Genomic DNA, 21352 nt, shown 5'->3' with positions numbered 1-21352 from the left:
AAACTTGTAACCAAAATATCATTATCCCTGATCTCAATATGCAGCAAAACATCAAACCTGATACAGTAATTATCATTTGCACACAGATGTTCCCCAATTTCCACCCTCTCGATCATTTCTATATTTGAAGTTAACAGTAAATCTAAAATAGCATTGTTTCTAGTAGGTTCCTTGATTAATTGCTGAAGAAAACCATCTTGAACAGTTTCTAAAAGCTTTTCTCACTCATGGTTTGACTGAAGATTTCCAAATTTATATGCCTGAAATTAAAATCACCCATAATTATGACCTCATTAACAGCTGAAACCTTAATCTCACCATAAAGTTTCTCACTGATTTCATCAAAATCATCTTATAGTCTGTAACAAAGTCCAACTAAAAGCTTTTTCCCTTTATATCCGCAAGAAGAAACCCAAATGGATTCAATCTCCTTGCTATTATCTTTCATATCCTTAACTTCAACAGAATGTAACTCACATTTTACATATGAAGTCACTCCTTGCCTCTCTTTAGTACTCTTATCACTATTAGATAGCCTGTAACCCTGTATTTCAAAGAAATTTCTGTCATCAAAATCATTTATATTTAACCATGTTTCAGTTATTCCCATTATATTAAAATCCTCCATTCCTACCAGTGCTCTAGTCATTTATTTTATTTCTACTTCTAGAATTACAATAGTAACAATTAAGCCTACCCTTACAACTACTTATATATTCATTTCCTATGTTAAACTTTTCTCTACATCTTAAAACCATCCATTTCAAAAAGCTTCCTCCTCTCATCAAACTGATCCCAAAAGTTCAACCAGCCAATCTGCTCATCCTTAAATATTAACCTAAGCCTAGCAAGTAGCCTTTTTGACCAACATCTACTTTCATCCCCACAATTAATTCTCAGCAGTATCTCTGACACGATTAAGTTATGGCCTTTTTTTCTTAAATACCTTTATCAACCCCTTGTACTTATTGATTAGCTCATCTGACTTACCTTTCCCTACATCATTAGCCCCAATGTGCACAACAAAAACTGCATCATTGCTAGCCTCCTTTAATATATCTCTTGCTCAGTCAGTTATATCCTCTACCTGTGCCTCTGGGAGTAGGATAATATAATTCTTTTCACCCTATTTACCCCACAGGTTATCCTATCCACATGCCTTATCAAGGTATCACTTACAACTATAACTTTCTTAAGTTTATCATCCACATTCTTCTCATTCCCTTTTGTTTTCCTTCCCTCAAATAGTTCCTGATCTGCACAATCCTAGGTCTGATATCTGATGCTGAATAGAATAGGCTTATTATAATTAAATCCACTACTTTTATCCCAAAATAGTACTCATTCTAACTTCCTGAAATATATAATTTTCCAACACTGAAAATAGATTTCTGATATATCTCTCCACCGATAGGAGAACAACATACACTCCCTCAGTATTTAGTTCCCTCTGTATTATATTCTGTGTACCTCACTTTTGAGATTATGCACACCATAAAATAGATAAACATCAGAAGTAGGGAGGAAGGATGGGAAGTATGTGACAGGAGGCAAATATCTATTGGAAATATATTTTCAGTGTAGGAAAATGATAACTTCCAATACTATTCATACTTCTGCTCACACATATAAAGCTAGAATCCCACACTGAGTAGGTGGAGGAACCGGTGTAACAGAAAGAATAATATACTCCCTAAGGAAAGCATCCCCAGGCAATCTAACAATTGTGCATAGTAACTGTATGAAAGCACACTAGAGGGAGACTGCACCACTTCTGGAATAGGTATGGAACTTTGTCAGTGAAGAAGTGACATGTTGTGAAACAGGTGGCATCGAGACCTAAACAATAACGGAAAATTCTCAGAAGAAATGGTAGAAAGACTCACCCCAACCCCAACCGAACAGATGAGGTTCCCCATCCTGTCTCGGTATTACGAGATGGAGGACAATGCTGAAGAATCAATTGAGGAGAAATATGGTAACATGGCCAGGGTGAGTAGGCTGTGAGCAATATACATACATACATATACACACACAAACCCCAACTGTAAGTAAACAGTGTCATATTGCAAGCAATCAAAATTACAATGATGGAAGTAAGCAAACAGCGAGAACCGGACAAACTTCCACATCAACAGTGGGAGTCAAGAAATATGCCAAAGTGAGCTTGGAATTATGGGGTGGTGTTCAATACTTAAATGAATCGTAAGAAGAGAGATGCATCCTGTAGCCAGTTTGACAAGCAGAACAAGAACTACTCAACCGTGTTTTCAAGATTATGAGTAGAATGTGGAACATCTGTTCAACTGTAGGAACAGGTGTAATGCATCCTGCAACTGGCATTACAAGGCAGACGAAGTTCCCCTAACCCAATCTGAAAGAAGCAGGGAATTCCTGAAACTGGGGCATCGACTGGTCTCAATCATAGTAATAGGGTGCTATCAACGTGAATTCGGTATTATGATGAGAATCCAGCATAAGCTGGTCCAGCTCCCTCTCACATCTGACCCCTTGAAACCATAACCCAGAGTGGAAAGAGAAATTGTAGTATATGTATACCATACTCTAGAGGAAAACTTCCATAGTCCACCACTCCAGCAGCTAGGGACTGGAAATTGGTAAGGACTCTCGTATTCCAACGTATACCAATCTCTCATACCTTGAATACGAAGGGGAGATTGCTATGCCTGACTGCAATAGGAATTGAAAAATATATCTAAATGAATGAGATATTGAGTGGAGGAAAGAACTAATTTCTCTAACTTAATCCTAATCCACCAACCTACCAGCCAGAAGAAGCCAGTCATCCATATAATGAGGAGTCCTGAGACCTAAAGAACGGAAATAGTGAGCGAAAGTTTGGACAATCCAAAAAGACACAAGGTGCTGTGGCAAGACCTAATGGAAGAGTCTGAAACTGGAAAATACATCCCTTGTGAATGAACCAAAGAAAATGATGGGAGGATGGAGGTATTGGCACATGAAACTAATGTATTAAAAAACACCTCTTTTTAAAATTCTCCAAGAAAAATACTTCTCATGTTTTTTTGTTTTTGTAATTTAAAAATTGGTGAGTACATATATTCAAAGGTTTGTCCACGGTTTCAGACATGGTTGCTATACCTGACTTCCCATATGAAGGCATGGAGAACTGAGGACTAGTATTTTATGCCATGAGTGCATTATTGTCTGATCCTGATGAGTCACCTTCTAATAGTCAACAATATGTGGCTGAAGTTATTTCTCATGAATTAGCTCACCAGGTAAGATACGAAGAAAATAAATGGGTTTGTGAGGATTTGTATCAATTAAACTAATATATCTCAATGCTTTACTATATTTTATATAATTGATATTGATGGCTTTATTAAAAATATCTGTTCAAATTTGGTCATCCATAAACCTGGAATGAAAAGGAAAATCCCAACGAAGGGACAGAATAGATTCTATGGTTAAACGTGTGTGTGTAAGGAAACTGATTGAGATGGGACAGTTCTATGACTGATCTCCAATCTTCTGTCTTCTTGGGGACGACCAATAGATGAGAATAAAAACCTGTAGAAACTGGAACTACTGGTTTGATATCATCTTTAACCAGAAAAGCTCTGACACTACCTCAAAAAGAAAAATGCAAGAAACTATAAGTCTAGCCACAGTCAACCACAAAAGAGAACTGGGTTCTTCCCAAAAATCATCGGGTGAACAGCGAAAAACCTCTGATGCAGATGCATAGAAGACAGGTAATGTAACACTTGAGTAAGAGTGAGACTAATCTTTGAGAATTGGGCCTGAAACAGAAACCTCATGATTACAATCTCATAGAGGTAAAAGCAGGCTCAAATGTTGAGAATCCAAATAAGGACTGAGAGAATGATGAAAAACCAAAGTATATTGCTCACAAACATCAAGTGGGTGAGGCATACCAGAACCTAAATGAATTTGGGACAGAAATCTTTGAACGTGAACCTCTATATTTGGGGAAGTGGGAAAAACCAACTAATCTGAAGAAGGGAGCTCACTTAATAGGGAGGGGGACGAATCATAAGACACAGGAAAAAGTTGCAAAATACTGCAAACATGAGTAATCAACTGTAGGAATGGCATTGAAGGTCAAACATCCTCCACTGTTGCCTGAAATAAAGGCATATTAAAGAAAAGAGCAGGAAAAAATTAGTCAAATTCCTCTCCTCATGCCCCTCATCATCAGCTTGCACCACCTCGTGTGGAAAAGAAGATGAAACCAGGCCCCATGTGGCTTAAGTATTATGGTTAAACATGTCACTAGACAAAGCAGGAGCCAACATAAAAAACACAGTAAATTGTGAGTTCATAATTTACAAAAATAATTGTGAGAAAAATATGTAATAAACTCTAAACTGTAAGCAAACTAACAGAAAAATCAATCAAAAATGTGTGTGTGTCTATATATATATAAACATGGAAACAAAGCAACAAATTTCCACACAAAAATCACAAGTAAGTGAGAAACATGTCCAACTAATAGATGCTAACTGAGATAGTGAGGTACACAGAATGTAATACAGAGAGCGCCAGCTACTCAGGGAGTGTGTATCGTGTTTCTATTAATGGAGGGTTGTCACATGCAATGTGCATACTAAATAAGCAGCAGGAATTGAGGTGCATAAAAAGGCAAGCTCATTAAGCGAGAATTAAGATTTCTAATGCATTATAGGGCAGTCCAAGATCGAGAGAAGTTTTACATGTGAGCGGACGTACGTATCTTATCAAAAATCATTGTTAGCTAATGTATCCCTTGCACGTAAAAGCTTAAGCTCCTCTTGAAATCCTGCTGCCATTTCCCACAGTTTACCTTTCTCTTTATCTATTGCCTCTACTTTAATTAAGATAGCCTCAAACTTCTCCTCCGATCTACAAGCTCCACATACTAATTGCACATCTTCACTACTAGCTTCCTTAAAACATACTGAGATATATGGAACAAATTATTATAAAAACTTTTAATTAATTTTAAATTGATGTCACATTGGTAAACAATATTATCTATTATGTTGTTTTAACCACAACTAATTAACAAAGGTCCATACAAAAGTGCATAAATATAAAAATTATCACAACAGGTACCCATGTCTTGTTAACTTACTGATTTCTCTGTCTTGATGGCAGTAAACCTGTGATACTCATCGTCAGTGTTAAAAATGTAACCAAAAGCTCGAGCATCACCGATGTCTTGAGAAATAAAAGAAATTCCATGTACTGGGTGATGATGCAACTCCTCCTGAAGAAACAAGGTAAGCAATAATTTTAAATAGTGATTCATCTACATCAAGTTTGAAAGTGTACTATTGGTTAACCATATTAGATTTTGGAGTATCAACAATACATAGTAAAAATATGTACATATATCATTACAGAGAAAGGAAAAATTTCAAGAAGTTAAATATTACTTTAATCCTTCAAAAAGACAAATATGGCAGGAAAGTGGAAAAACCTTGGAATCACAAATTAAGGTGGGAAAAAGAAAGAAATCATAAAATGAGACCATACCTTTAACTATGTATGAAAAAATTATATTAACAGTGGAATCATGTAAGATTTATACTTCATAATGCTATACACTCAGTACATACTACAGACTTACATATATCAGTGTTCTAAAGCACCTATAGCAGAGACTCAAATATATTATCATATTAAATATGAATTCAAACACTTTGTCATGCTATATATATACAAATGTTGAGTACATTATATTAAAACAATTTTGGAGCCTCACTACGTTGTTCAAGTCAATGTTGCCACATCCAGTCATTACATAACATTTCGAAAAGTGATCAATTTTTGGTGGCATCCCAATACCTACAAAATGTTAAATGATGTCAAGACGTAGTTCTGATACATTCCATTCCACTGCAAATTTATATCAGCTGTGGCTGCCATATAACTTGTTGGTTTGAATACAAAATATTGTTTTAATATAATTAATGTACTTATCTCTTTGTATATACATATCCAGTGCAAACTGAAATGGTCATACACTCTACCTGCTATGGACTGAAATGCTTCATTTTGCTCTACCTCCTACAGACTCAAATGCCCTATGTAATGCAGACCCAAAAGTTTAACATGACCTACATTCTGCAAACTGAAATAATTTATAATGCCAGACTTTCTCCAGGCTCAAATCTACTTCAGTATGCTGTAACTGCTACATTCTCAAATATTCATTACTAAAGGCAATTTGACAATCCAATGGATTTTCAATTCTTGTTTAAATATTTTTAATAATTACTTGAATAACACAAATTATTTAATTCTGTTATAAATTATTGAAAACAAGGGCTGACCTTCACATCACGCCAGCCTTCATACAGTTCTGAGTCTTAGCTCGGTCTTATTCTGGCCTCTATAGTTATTAGTTTCTGTCCTGAATAATACAGCTTTTGGTTAGCATACCAGATTATAAATCCAAGGGTCCATGGTTCATATACCATTGCCACAAAATCACACTCCACACTTTGGGGCTGTGAGTCCTTTATACTTAATTAGAGTAACTCAAGAATAATCAGTGGGTTCTGCTGATTAGTTGCCTTCCCTCTAGCTTATAAGTTTAAAATTACAGACAGTTAGTGCAGATAGTCATTGTGTAGGTTAGTGTGAATATCTATAACCAAACAGTACTTGAAAATTGAGATTACTTAAGTTCATAAAGAATTTTTAACTAATATTATGAAGTTGTTTTTGAAAGCTTACATTAGTTTTCTCATCCTTAATTTTAATTCCTTCTAGAGAAATGTTCAGAGTGATTCGATGCTTGTGTTCACCAGAACTTCGAACAATGGCCTAAAACATAATCAAAATAATGAAAAAATCTGAAACACAATTCAGAGCAAACATTTATATATAGACACACACACACAAGTTTTATAATTTGGAAAAAAAATCAAAATTAAAAGAATACCAATCTTTTTATGTTGTATCTATAACTCTGGCAGGGTATTGGTAATAATACACGTCTTAAGTTTTCTTTTTTCTATACAATGTATTACACTTACAAATTCATTGTAAAGATTTAACACTATCTTTCTAGCTTCCAATTAAGGCCAGGCCCTAATGTCCAAAAACTAAGCAACACAAATAACCCAAGTTAAATTTATACAGCATCTTAAATACCTGTTAATTCCTTTTGTTTTTGTTGTTAGAATAGAAAGTTATACTTACATTTCTTATTACATTAATGAAAAAAATATTTAAGATATATATTTAGGTATTTATGGGCCAATGCTTAATCAAATCTCCAAATTTATCTGTCCAATGTTTACAGATTAAACCTCAGTAAGGCTTTCCTTTCAACAGAAAATTACAATTATATCAAACAACCTTAAGTCGCTGTAGAGATTCTTGACACATCTTATCACCCTGTGCCTCGTTCACATCATCTTGACCAATCATCTTAGCCTTAAACTGTATTCCTTCCCCTTGAAACTTAGAGATATCAGTTTTTTCTGAAAAGAACAAGCCACATCTGTAAACTTGCCTTAATTAATTACATCCAACTTGTACGTAAATTTATCTTGTTTAACAATGTTCTTTGTAATTAGCAATATGTAATAGCTTAATAGAGGTTACAAGTGAAACGTTACTGGTGCACTTAACTGACCTGTTATACTTTTACCACATACTGTATGTTTGAATAAATGTAAGTGCCAATGGCTCATGACTAAGAAATGAAAATAAGTAAAAAAAAAATCTTAAAATAAATCAGTGTATTGGTAAAATGTATGAATAAACTATTAACACTTTCTATGATCCAAACCAGATTATAAAGAGAAAATATTCAATGTGAGTACATTTTGAATATGATAGCAAAATTAAATTCTTGTATAAGAAGACAAAACTCAGTAGAATTATTTTTCTTCAAATCATTCTCTGATACCACTCTAAAAGTAGAAACTGAATATTTTTATATGTAAAAAATTATATAATTTTGATTAAAACTATTTGAAAAGATAGTTTTAAAATAATCTTAAATATAAAAACCTACAAGCATGACAATATATTGTAATAATTAGATGACAATAACATGCTTGATACTTAATCTCTCATACATGTAGCCTCGGTGCATCACAGTAACATGTGAGTGAATGGTCCCATACTCAAGCCCTGATCATGGCAGCTTTCTTAATATCAGTGTTTCTATTATTATGAGCACTTTTGTACTGGTGTTCATAAGCATTTGTAAATGTTATTTTGTGAGTGCTTTTTACAATCCACATCAATAGACGACACAATGCCCACTATTTTTGCATGTCACAGGGGATATTTGGAAAAAAAGAAGTGAGAACAATACATTAACATTCACTGTCACAGATATTTTTTGTTTCACAACAACATGATAAATACAACCTCCAGTAATTCCATTACTATGCATATGCACAATACTTTGATTGGTCTCTCAATCACCCTTGATCACACCAGTGATACGACATGTGTTAACTATATCTTTCGTTTGTGGTATCATATAGTTCATTATAAGCATTTTAATGCATTTATTCAAAGCAAGTGTGACATACTTTATCAATTTAAAATAATAGATGCATTAACTGACATTTTTAAAAGATATTTCAAAAGTTTTAACCATGGTCAAATTATGTTACCTTGTTAAACTACTTTCTGTTTCCCAAAAATAGTTATATACTTTGTTACTTCCTACACACCTATCCTCTCTTAGAAATTACAACTCTTGGACTGTTTGACTGAGACTGTTTACAGTCCCCATTCATTCTTCAAACAAGAAGCACTGTAATAACCTGATCCATGTAAACAGGTCATCCAAGGCAGACGTTCTATCAACTGAGCTACATGTATTAAGACTAAGCCCCAAGCAAATAATCTCCACCCTTGCTGTTACAATAAAAAGACTGCTTACCTATTTTAACATTTTACCAGACGTGCAAAGTTCACACAAATCTAGTATATACTTAAATGTACTAATATGGTACATGTACACATTGATGGAGTAGTAAAAATGTTTGGTTCTGGAACACCCACTAAATCTTAATTGATTTACAGTCCAGGAATTATATATGCACATATAAGATGCATTTCAGGCATTTCATTTGTCTAGAATTATAATCCATTTATCAGTTCAGTTTATACAACCAACTAGCATATCTGAGTCACTAATACAGCTGATAAACTACCTGTAGTTTATATAACATCTACACATCATAAAAGATATGTTACTTGTGTTTAATTTTTAAGTCATTATTTTAAGCACCCAAGTTTAATACTATAAAATGTTAAACATTATTTTAAATATACATATACATATTCTAATCATATTATAAAAAGTACAAGAACATAGTTTTAGTTCATTTCAGCCTCAGTACACCACTGTATGTATGTATATAATTACACATGTACCTGACAATTTAACATAACTCTAATACACACACACACACATGAAAGTTTATACAAACTCAATATACAGTTGCACACGCAAAGATCTCTCAAAAATAGAGCATATTTACACAGGAATATAACAAATCTTTACTCATACCTGGTACACAGTCATGTGTGCAAGTTCACAAAATTCTGCTATATAATTACATGTACAGGAATGCACCTAAATCCAGGACACCTTTATATAGATGCACAACAAACATTTTATATATTTATGAATGTAAAAGTTCACACATTCTTCATGGAATCATGCAAGATAAATACTACAAACTCTTTATTGTATCACATAAAAGCACTATCTTTAGTAATTTATTTTTAAAATATTTTTTGTGATTGTACTAAATGAAGTTAATTTAATGTATTTACTGAAAGCTACCCTGGTCTATCTTTTCAAACCTTATTCACTATTCACTAAAAAGACATTATTACTCTGAATAAGATGCATCTACATGGCTCTCTGAGGAAGAACTCAAGTAAGTAGCCCTTGGCTTCATACAGTATCAACAGTATATACTCTTTACTTTATATGTGTATTAAGACATGCTTGTTGTCACATTAAACAATATCAAACTGCTAAAAATAATTATTTCTTCCATCCAAGTTATCTCAGCATATGCTTTAGGCTAATGGAGGTGTCATGCCTGAAGTCCTAACTAAAGCAATCATGAATATACCCTCATTCAAAGTTCCTCAACACTTGTTCATGCTTGACTTCTTCACATGGAAAAAGTATATATATATATAGCAGCTGATGCTAAACTAGGTATACTCTATATGTACAGTACTTATCAATTTCTGCTAAAATTGATAAGTACTGTAGATATAGAGTCCAAATAGGGATTAGTAGTTTGAGAAAATAATGTAGATACTATGTCCAGCCTAGTTTGTTTACATTTTTAGAGTCCCCAGTTCTAGCTTGAAAATATAACCTTTGCATTTTGATTCAACTTGTTTCTGTACTTTTTTGATGATCCCTATTACCCTTTTTAAATCTTTAATTATCTTATTTTTAAGTTTTTTATGTACATTTATAGAGAATAAATTTTAAGCTACATATTTACTGAGCCAGGTGGTTTTGAGCCTGAGATTTCGTGTAAACACATTTACAGCATCAAGTACAAAGGAAGCCACTCCAACATCACATATATTATGTATTTACAGCCAATTAAATCAACTTTCAATGAAAAATAATCAAGATGAGAAACTGGAATGGTTAGTTAGTAACTGCCTATTGTAAAAACCTGAAAACAAAAGACAGAAGACTTTCAAAATGTCGTCCTCTACACTTGTATTTTTTTTTACAACAGGCAGTTACCATCCACTCCAGTTTACTCATCATGAATGCTCTGCCTAAACAATCTATCAGAGAAAAATAATCAATTTTCTAAATAGGTAATTGACATTTGCAATCATTACAAATGTCTGTCTAGGTTTTGGTACAAAATACCCAGCAATTTTGCTGTAGGTTTGTGAAACAAAAATATGAACAATAATAATAAAATATGCACTCACAATTACAAAGTTCATCACTACTCACAAGAGTAAAGAAATCTACTATAGTAATTGTGTACTTTTCAAAAACTTGCTGAAATAGTTGTATAAAACCATGCAGAAACAAAGGGAGCATGAGAAACAATGAAGAACAGTGAACTTCAGAAATAATGAATCCTCAATGTGGCAGTTTCCAATTAATGTGCATTACTAAAATTCTGGATTTTTTTTCAATGGCAGAAAGTGAAAGCTTACAGAAATTCTTCAAGGCAAAAACATGAAGGAGCTTGAATTAATTTTAAAACTACCTTTTGAAATATTCAACACTGCATTCATTACTATTGTCCAGGTTTCAGTAAAATATTCATAGCCATTTTTTCTCTAGCAGCTTGTAAAACTATAATCAGTAATAATAGGGCTGGAAACTTGTAAATATACACACTGTACACTCTAATAAAATGAAGTATTTCCAATTGGTATAAAACTGGGCATTTGAAACTAAACTAACTGTGCTTAAATGGCTTCTACATTTCTTTGATGCTTGAATGGATTTGAAGAGTTTATGATGGTTGTGAAGAAGAACTTAGAAAATTTTAGAGGGTGGAAATCTCTACTTTCAAAAACTTTTGTAATACAAAAATAATAAATCTAAGCACCCTCTACGAGCATTCATTTGCTTGATAACCATGGCTTCTAATTTTGCAAACAAAGAACTCAGATTTATCAATATACGATGCTTAAAGAAAAAAAAAGCATACATTTGGGTCAGAGATAAAAATACATTAATTCTCATAAAATTAAAAACCTTTGATAAAATTCAAATGATTAATTATTCAGTTTTATTGCACTTATCAAAAGCTAGGCACAAGAGATTAATAGATTAAGAAGTTTTTCAAAGTACCCACTCCCCCTTTTCATTGTGCAGTACTTAAAAGATTTTCTAGAGAATGGTCAGTAACCCGAAAAAATATACATGAAACTGGGAGAGAAACATCTCAAAAACATTATCATGATGTCTCAAATGAAGATTTTCCTCAATCATTCCTTTAAAAACAATTGTGAAAATTTTTAAAATAAATGCACCACCAGCACTACAGAGATTAAGTCATCTAGTCACTCTGTACAACTGTCAGCAACATGAATAATCAATACCTATATTTAAAATAATAAAAAATATACAAATATTTAATAAAAACCAACATATTAAATTATGTGATAACCTTTTTTGACATGTTTCGTTTTACTTCCCGTCTTAAAATCCTTCCAGGTTTTAATTTCTTTTTTGGTCTTCTTTTCAGCAAGTTCTTTGATTTTCTTTGTGTTACCCTCGCCTTTGGTTTCACATCTTGTGACATTACCATCATCTTCCTTAACACTGCTGTCCTCCAAGTTCTTCTTCACAATACTTTCTTTCATCTTCTTACATTAAAGCTGAAAGTAAACCAAAATAATTCACAGAAACTGAAGGCTAAGAACAATATGCAAATGCAGCATTAATATATAAAAGTAAAGAGAAAAAGAGGTCTTGTACAAAATTTGCTATCAAATCTTAATAATATGTAATCTGAACTGTAACTAATGATAATTAAGTGACTCCTATATCAGTTTTCAAATTTGTTTCTGTCAGACTAATGTTTGACGAAATTGATACAGAACAGAAACACATACATAGACTATAAATAATAATTATTTTCTCAATTAGTGCATGTTGCTTCCTTTTATATACATATACATTACTAGAAATAAGATGTTCTAGAAACAACTATCTTCATATTTACTTGTTCATTAGAAGTACTAGTGACGCCTTCACAAGGTCTAAGCCAGAAAAAGAAATAACCTTTGTACATTAGATACTTAGAAAGTTAAAAGTATTTGGAGCCACCAAGAATGTATTACAGAAAACTGCAATACTAGGCTTATTTATGTAAAGTGGTAATGTGCTTCTAAGTCATATTGTAATCTGTTACTGTTATGGAGAATATATATATTGCTGCAAGTCTGCAGTATGGCTTAAACTAACTAAACTTACAAATATTAAACCCATCAAATCTGCCTATTCTCTTGACTGTAATGACAAGACTTTGAAAGTTGGTTCATCATCCCTTGATCTTGACTTACCCCCCCCCCAAAGTAGTTGTTCACTGAAGTCTACGTGTACATGTCTGAACTTCAGCTTTTGAACTACATTTGTCATGTTATACCTCTACCTATTAACACACACAAACACTTTTCAAGTTACCCAGATTCCACTAAGATGTTTACACGCATAGCTCATGCAGGACTATGGATTGATGCATGACACAGCTTCTAGAAATGCAAACACTGTGAATCTGACCTGTTAAAATATTCTTTCAGAACTGTGTGTTTACATTATACACAGAAGCTCCTGAAAATTAACTTTAAAACTGATACAAACTTAAATCTCTTAGAGAAAATATTACTTGACTTGTAAATAAGGTGATTCATGGAATCAGACTAATGAGATTAGTTGGTACAGAACTTAATAAATATGGTAGAAAAAATTACTAAGCATTTATTAATAGACCAATATTCATATTCACTCAGTAAGACAGTCCACAGTCCAAGTCCATTTAAATTAAGAAATCTTTTCCACAGAAGTTATAATTTTCCTATGCTGAAAATGTATTTCTGATAAGTACTTACCTCCTCACACATAAATAGCTATTTTCTTTCAGTGCTGCACTTGATATGCAAAAAAAAAAGTTTTGCATGTCACAAGCCTTGAAGCTCGACTGATTCAAATGCATCTCACCTGCAAATCATCATGCAACAACCATTCACCAATAAGAGTGCAACACACTTTCTTGATGCATGTGACTCCCTCTATTCAATTTTACCAAACTATCACTTTGAGTTCTGGCAGAAAATGAAAGCACTGGTTACCAGTGGAGAGGAAAATATAAGAAAATTATAACTTCTTATATGGTATATTACTTCTGCTCACATAAATAGCTAGAACATCATATTGAAAAGGTGGAGGGACCAGTATGAGAGAAAGAAAGAAGCATCCTTCAAAGTGTCCAAAGGACACCCTAAAAGAGTAATTCCTCATAGTAGAAGATTATACGTGGGAGACTGCACCACTTCTGTACCAGGTATGCCCTTCGCCCATTTTGGAAAGACATTGCATATGTGGGCGGAAAGATGGGGGAGCACATCCAAGTGGGAGAGAACTATGGCAGGATAGGGATTTGAACTATATGTTATTTATGAAACTTAATCCTGGAAAAAAATAAGTGGGTAAGATTAAAAGGATGTGCCCCTAGGTGTAGAGTGGCTAGGATGTGATGGACTGTACATAGTAAGTCAACTACATCCAAAACCTGTGCTGCTGGGAACCAACATCCACACGGGGGGTAGGATAAGGATCATACCATCGGTAAGTCAACTACAATCCAAAACCCAGCCACCAGGTACCAACATACACGTGGAGGTAGAAAAGAGGATTGTACTGGTGGTAAGTCAACTACAATCCAGCAATCTGGTGGGTGTAGAAAAGAGGATCATACCAGCTTCACCTCAAGTTCATGAGACTGGAGTGAATCTTGTACCCCCTGATCCATGAATGGGACATGTTATTATAATGCGAGAAATTGATTGATCGATCCAGGAACCCAACATCTAGCTTCGAAAAGAAGTCTGTTTAATGCAAACCATCTCACTGAAATTTAAAATGACAGGAACTGTCCCAAGTGCAATAACATCCTTGGAATAATAAGAACATCAAGGGATATCAGAAAGGGAAGAACCATAGTAATCTGCACTGACCCCACAACACAGATGGAGTAACAAGAGTACAAATGAGCAAGGGAATAGAAACATCTATAATACATGTGTGAGGATTTATGTTGATTGGTTCAGCTATATATCCAAAACCCAGCCAATGAGAACTGATATCCACATTGGGGTATGATGAGGGATCCCAAATGAAGAGGTGAACTGCAATTTTACCAGCTCACTTCATTGTTACATAGTAACAAACGAATGGTTTTATATTTATGTATCTATATATATTATTTGTAATTCATTAACACATTCAGGAGGATGCCACCACAGTCCACCACCCCAGCAACTTGGAATTAGAAAGTGGTAAGGACTCTCAAACTCCACTAGAAGAAAAGGGTGGAGAAAGGCATTAGAGAGTCTGGAGGAACAACTTGAGACAGTGCAATGAGTGACCACAAAACCCTATTTTGAAAAGCAGACCATACCAATTTATTCAATACAAGGCATGGCAGGGATAGGCAGCTATCCTCTTCTGCTTTACCCATCTAGTCCATTGGTGAGTATGGTCAGGGATGGGCAAACTAATGAAGCAAACATATCGCGAGGATAAACCTACAAGCAATCTTGTGGAACACTCCATCTCAGCAATGTGCATTTTTGTAAGTCCCTATTAGCAGTAGATGGTAAACAAACAACAGTGTCCCACCCCAGAAGATCCAAAAATCAAAGAAACCACATGTGGAGGAAAAGAACTGAAGATGGGAAACATCCTAATATGGAGGGAAGAAGGAGAAGGTATCCCACAAAAATCCTGAAATATACGTGGAACACCAAAGAAAAGAAGGTGAAAGGTAAAAATTAACTGTTGAAGATTTGATAGGGTAAAATGATGCTAAAAAAATAGGTAGGGGATAAAATTAACAAAGATGCAAATGACATAAAATTAGGAAGAAAATCTGATGGTAAGCTAAGGCAAAAAGGGTGAGGCTTGTAAGTACCCACTTCTGACACCACTGTTATGGTGTTCATTGTGCTGGTTCATTTTCAATTATTTAGTAAAAATAAGGCCAAGTCCAATCTATTTAATGATAACAAACCAGTTTATTTATTCCTTAACCTACAGACCACTATCATTTGTACTTGTAGGCTTAAGTTCACAAACAACATTTTCAACAGATTTACCCACTAATGTTGCTACAACTAATATAACAATAAATTCACTTGTACGTACAGTTTCACAGCTAATCAATCAAGTAATTGAATATACACTTTCACTCACACTGATCCAAATACTTCTCTGAAACTGAATGACTGGCATTTTACCAACTGAAATGTCACTCAATGCTTTACTTATTCTCATATTTATAATGTAGCCCTGTTTACATCTCCAAAAAGTCTCTTTATCACTAAAATTCTAAGTGTGCTAGGACTAGTTTCATAAACGTACTTTGTCATAATGTCATACACCCTCTAACTAACATCTAAATAAAAATGATAAAAATATAGCTTACAACAGTATCATGTAATAAACAAACACACATATGTGGTGCATATAAGGTTAAATCTATGTTACCTACCTGCCTCATAACAACAACTGAACACAAGTAAGACCAGAAGCAAGTTTATAATAGTATATATCTTAACAGAATATGATATATTAATAATGACAAAAATTACACAAATGACTATAAATTGTGAAGAAAAAAAAATGTGAAAATTAACATTTCCACAAGTTTATCAAAGACACTATAAAATAAGTACCCTGACTGTTTAAACCATCAAAGTGACCAACTTATAATTATAGTCTACTCTGCTGTTTTGTATTTATTATTACACTCAACTGTTTGAAATATAATGCATTACAAAGTCCACATCCTACCTCAGATATTTTATTAATGCCATCTAAGCTACTACAATTATGTACATATATTTAACCAGAGAGGTACATCTCTAGTCCTATACCTACACATTTGTACATAGATCATACGTCTTAGAAATATTAAGAATTACACAAATCAGACTTCATGATACTGTGAATAAACTCATGTTACACTGTAACAAAAATATTTTGACACAATTAGCATATCAATAAATTTATGTATGTGTTAATATTGAACCTCAAGCCTACTTTAGATGCCACTGATTTCTATCAGTTGCACTAAAATCTGAAATTGGCAACATTAAGATTACCTTACACTCAGGTTTGTAAGCTATATATCTTAAAGTGAGATAAAACAGCTACAATACCAAAATGAATAAAATTATTTACCTTGGATTGATACATATCATTCCAAAAATTGGACTTACAGTATGTACAACAAGCTGGAAAAACCTTCATGTCACATAATAATAAGCTTTTCTTGAGGAGAGGCCAATAGTCATACTTGTTTTCACTGAAGCATAGAAGAATTATATGACTCATATTTCCAAAATTATTCACACTTAAGACTTTCAGTTGGTAGCCTATCCATTTTTAATCTGAAAACAAGGTCAGCTTTGAAAACCTTGACCAAGACTTGTTCTTAGGCAGAACTGCTTATCTGGTGGTGTATGCTGATTTGTTTGCAATCTGAACTTTTTTGTTGGACAGGCATGTGGATACAGAAGATTACATTTAGGTAAATTTCAATTCACTTTCTGGCTAAGGATTAGGACTGACCCAATATCCTTCTACCACCTTATTTTTTTGTAATCTTTAACAGCTGGCTAGACCTCATTTAGCAGTTCTCTACAATTTTAACAAAAGAGCTGAACAGGTATTTGAAAGCCAGTTGGCTTATGAAGCTCACAAATAAAATCCTTGACATCTTATACTCATAGCTTATCATAAGAGACAAATAAACCTCTCTTAAATCAAAGTTATGAGTTAAAAAACCTTTCTTAGCCAGAAACTTGTTCACCAAAAATTATAGAAATCCCAACTACTACACATCATTAGCTGTGCTAATAACAGTCAATAATTTCTGAATGACACGGTTAATCCTACCTCAAATAAGATTTTGTCTAATTTTCCAAAATTCATAATTCTGAAATTTGATATTTAAATTTAAGTTTTGACAAGAAGATAAGAATATCAGAAAATATATATAAAAATGAGGAAAATATTTTTATTGGTGCCTTTTTGTAAACACAAATAATAAACAACCAAAAAATGCTATGTTTTTGCCTAGAGATAACAATGAAGTATTTTTTCTGAACATAAACATTACAAAAAATAAAAATTATCAGGAAAGCATACTTTTAAAGGAATACTGAAATAGTAATATATATATATATATATCTTAATTACACAGTTACATTTCTGATAAATTAACTATGCATTGTAACAAATGTACTTCAATTAATATATGTACAAAATTAGTAAGTAATTCATAATTATAAAAGCTTATATGGAGAAAAAGCAATATGTTTAATTGGCAATGGTTGTTTACCTCCATGTACAAGTTTCTTGTACAAGTATTCGTCAATATTAAATTAAACAGAAAAATCCATGTTTACAATGACCTAGTTTAGATGTTTTTCTTTATACACTGCAATCAACTGTGCCAGTTCTTGCATCATCTATGCAATGCCTTCCTTGATACAGTTTGAAGTTTCAAATGACACCAAAATATTTCTTGCTTCTTTCTGAACATAAGGTTACCACATCAAAACAGTAAACACACACTGATGTTTGCAATCTTTTAACAAATACTGCTCACTCAAATTTGGGCATAATTAGTAGTAACAACAACATTCTACTTTTAACTAGCTTAAGCTAAGTTTAATCCATAGTTTTTTTAAATATTACCAAACAAAAGAGATTTATGGATACAATTAAATTTTTGTCATGTTAACTATTTATAATGCAAAAAATCTTACACAAAAGTTTCTACTGGCAGTACTTTGAAACTCATTCTACAACTCTTGATTAACTTAGTGAACTAAAAACTATTTTCTGACAAAATGAAATATAATAAAATTTATTTTCTTTAAAATCCTAAAAGAAAAAATACTGCTTATACTTATCTTCATTAGAAGTGATTTTCATGAATACTAAATGCAAGTCTCTCATTCAAAATGTTGAATGGCTCAAAACCAAATGATCGTTAAGAAAATTCTGGAAAATATGAGATGCAACCTTCTGTGTGCATTCTCGAGTCAATTATCTTTCTACCAGTAATCATGGTAATAAAGAAGATACACATTTAAATCATGTTCTCAGGTGATAAAGTAGGCAAATTAATTATAAAAAAACAGTTTATTTACTAGTAAAAATCTTTTTTTTTTGTAAGACTTTAAAAGTCAGATATTTGTAATTTGTCTACATGTCAATATAAATAATGATAGATATATGCCCTTACAATGTTTGTGTTTAAGCTCAGAGCTACATAACTGGATATTTGTACATTGCTAACTGTGAGTATTGAATGCTGATTTTTAGTGTTATGAGCCCTCAAGCTTACTGCTGAGCCACTAAAGGGCACATTTTCTTAAACAGAGAAATCAATAAAATAACTGACCCAACTGTTGAATCATGTCCATGGTCTTGATTCAGAATGAAATTTATTTTATTCCCAAGAAAGCTTGGTGTATAAAACAAGTATTAATTGGAAGAGCTTGTAACATGAACTTCTAAATTAAAAATATCAATTTTTTTAGCCATGCCATGCCAATTAAAGCATGTGACAAGTTTGAAATCCTATCCTAACAATTATTCTTGAATATATAAGATATACATGCATGAGTACCCTTGAATGCCATACTCATATTTGGCTCAAATACTCTGCAGCAGCAGCACCCACAAAAAAAACATCATTATGAAATCGAATATATTTTAATAAGGTATCTAACATGGTACTCATTAGTAAAACTATTTGAAGGACACATTTTGTCATAGTAACTGTGCCCCACAGCTATACACAGTACCTCACCATGACTTTATATAATTACATGCATTTGTAAGACAAAGTTGCATGTAATTTTTGAAGTATATATATGTAGGATGGGAAAACGAGTGCCTGAATAGTAACCTTAACAAGCTAAATGTCTGTCTCTCACTATATTCATTTATTAACTGTAAGAAATAATATTATTCTTGTTATAGCTGCTTTGATGACAGAGAAAACAATAAACCTGTTTGCAAGTTCTGCTTTATTTTCCACATTAGTTGTCAATTCGCATCTGTCAGTGTAAATATAAAGTTTAAAAACAAAACTAACATGACAGTAAAACTGATCAGAAAGAAGCCATCTAACATTTTTAAAGGTAAATTTTTAAATATTCAAGGTAAATATATTCCTTACAGAAAGAAAAGGGCAGCTGCAAGTAAAAAACCAGGTTGGCTCACAATGAGCATAAGAGATAAAATTAAAGAAAAGCATTGTAAGTTTAAGAAATTTAAATTGACTGGTATGACAGGAGATTTAGAAGATTAAAGTTGGTGAAATAGGAAATAAGGACATCAAAAATGATGTATGAGAAAAGGTTGGCTTAAAATGTAAAAATTAACATTAAGGATTTCTTTAAATACATTAAGGGTTAAAAAAAATGTTAGGATGGGGGTATGACCCTTCAGGGATGATAAAGGAAGGCTAGTATCTAATGATTATGATATGGCTGGGTTATTAAATTTTGCTTTTTCTTCAGTTTTTACTAACAAAGATTTAAGCAATATTCCACATCTTGAACAGTTGATAAATGGAAATGAGATCAAACAAAGTGACTGCATTAATTGTGATCTGGTTAAGAAAAAATTGGGAAGTTTAAAAAATAATAAGGCTCCTGGGCCAGATGATATTTCCCCAAGGGTTTTGAAGGAGGTTAAAGATTGGATATGTGAGCCATTTACTACTACTTTTTGTCAGTCTTTGAATAGTGGACAGGTACCAGAGGATTGGAAGTTAGCTAATATAACTCCTCTTTTCCAGGGAGGTGATACAAATTGTCCCAGTAATTATAGACCCATTAGTCTTACATCAGTTGTGGGAAAAGTTTTGGAAAATCTATTAAAAGATGCTTTGCAAATTCATTTAACGAAGTTTAGAATTTTATTGGATAGTCAACATGGTTTCACTAAGAGAAAATCTTGCATTACAAATCTTTTGAAATTCTTTGAAAAGACTTACTGCTTATGTAGATGAGGGTAAGGGTATAGATTTGGTGTATCTCGATTTTAAAAAAAGCATATGACAAGGTGCCACATAAAAGGCTTGTAAAAAGTATCTCTACAGGTGTGGGGGATAAGTTAGCAAATTGGATAGAAGAGTGGCTGGATGGAAGAAAGCAGAGGGTTGTTACAAATGGAGTTCAGTCAAACTGGATTAATGTTACAAGTGGGGTACCTCAGGGCTCAGTCTCAGGCCCTTTGCTCTTTTTGATTTACATCAATGACATAAATGAAGGAATAGTCAATAATTTACTTAAATTTGCAGATTATATTATGGTCTTGGGTGTTGTTAGCTATGAAGAGGATGCTGCTGAGTTACAAAAGTCTCTAAAGCCATTCAAGCAATGTGCTGTTGCTAGTGGTAGGGCAAATAGGATTTTAGGTGTATGTACAGAAATATTTAATACAAGTCTAATGAGGTTATATTTTCATTGTATACCTCATTGGTTAGGCCACATTTGGAATATTGTGTTCAGTCTTGAGCTCCTTACTTTAGGAAAGACATTTAATTGTTGGAAAGGG

At 33.1% G+C, this 21352-nt stretch overlaps 1 protein-coding gene across 4 annotated transcripts in view; it reads right to left on the bottom strand.

Moving 5' to 3' along the window:
- Positions 1-21352, bottom strand: part of LOC106466670 (disabled homolog 2-like) — a 46737-nt gene that overhangs the window by 22487 nt on the left and 2898 nt on the right. For all 4 annotated transcript variants that reach the window (XM_022394730.1, XM_022394729.1, XM_013926961.2 and 1 more), the window contains exons 2-5: positions 12156-12366; positions 7360-7484; positions 6733-6822; positions 5123-5257 (exon numbers count right to left, since the gene is read on the bottom strand). In XM_022394730.1, the coding sequence (XP_022250438.1) occupies positions 5123-5257; positions 6733-6822; positions 7360-7484; positions 12156-12351 (546 nt within the window). In that variant the 5' untranslated portion in view covers positions 12352-12366. The remainder of the gene's footprint in view (positions 1-5122; positions 5258-6732; positions 6823-7359; positions 7485-12155; positions 12367-21352) is intronic.

Source organism: Limulus polyphemus, unplaced genomic scaffold, assembly GCF_000517525.1.
Source record: "Limulus polyphemus unplaced genomic scaffold, Limulus_polyphemus-2.1.2 Scaffold2338, whole genome shotgun sequence".
Lineage (NCBI taxonomy): Eukaryota > Metazoa > Arthropoda > Merostomata > Xiphosura > Limulidae > Limulus > Limulus polyphemus.
This window is presented reverse-complemented; position numbering and strand designations above follow the sequence as displayed.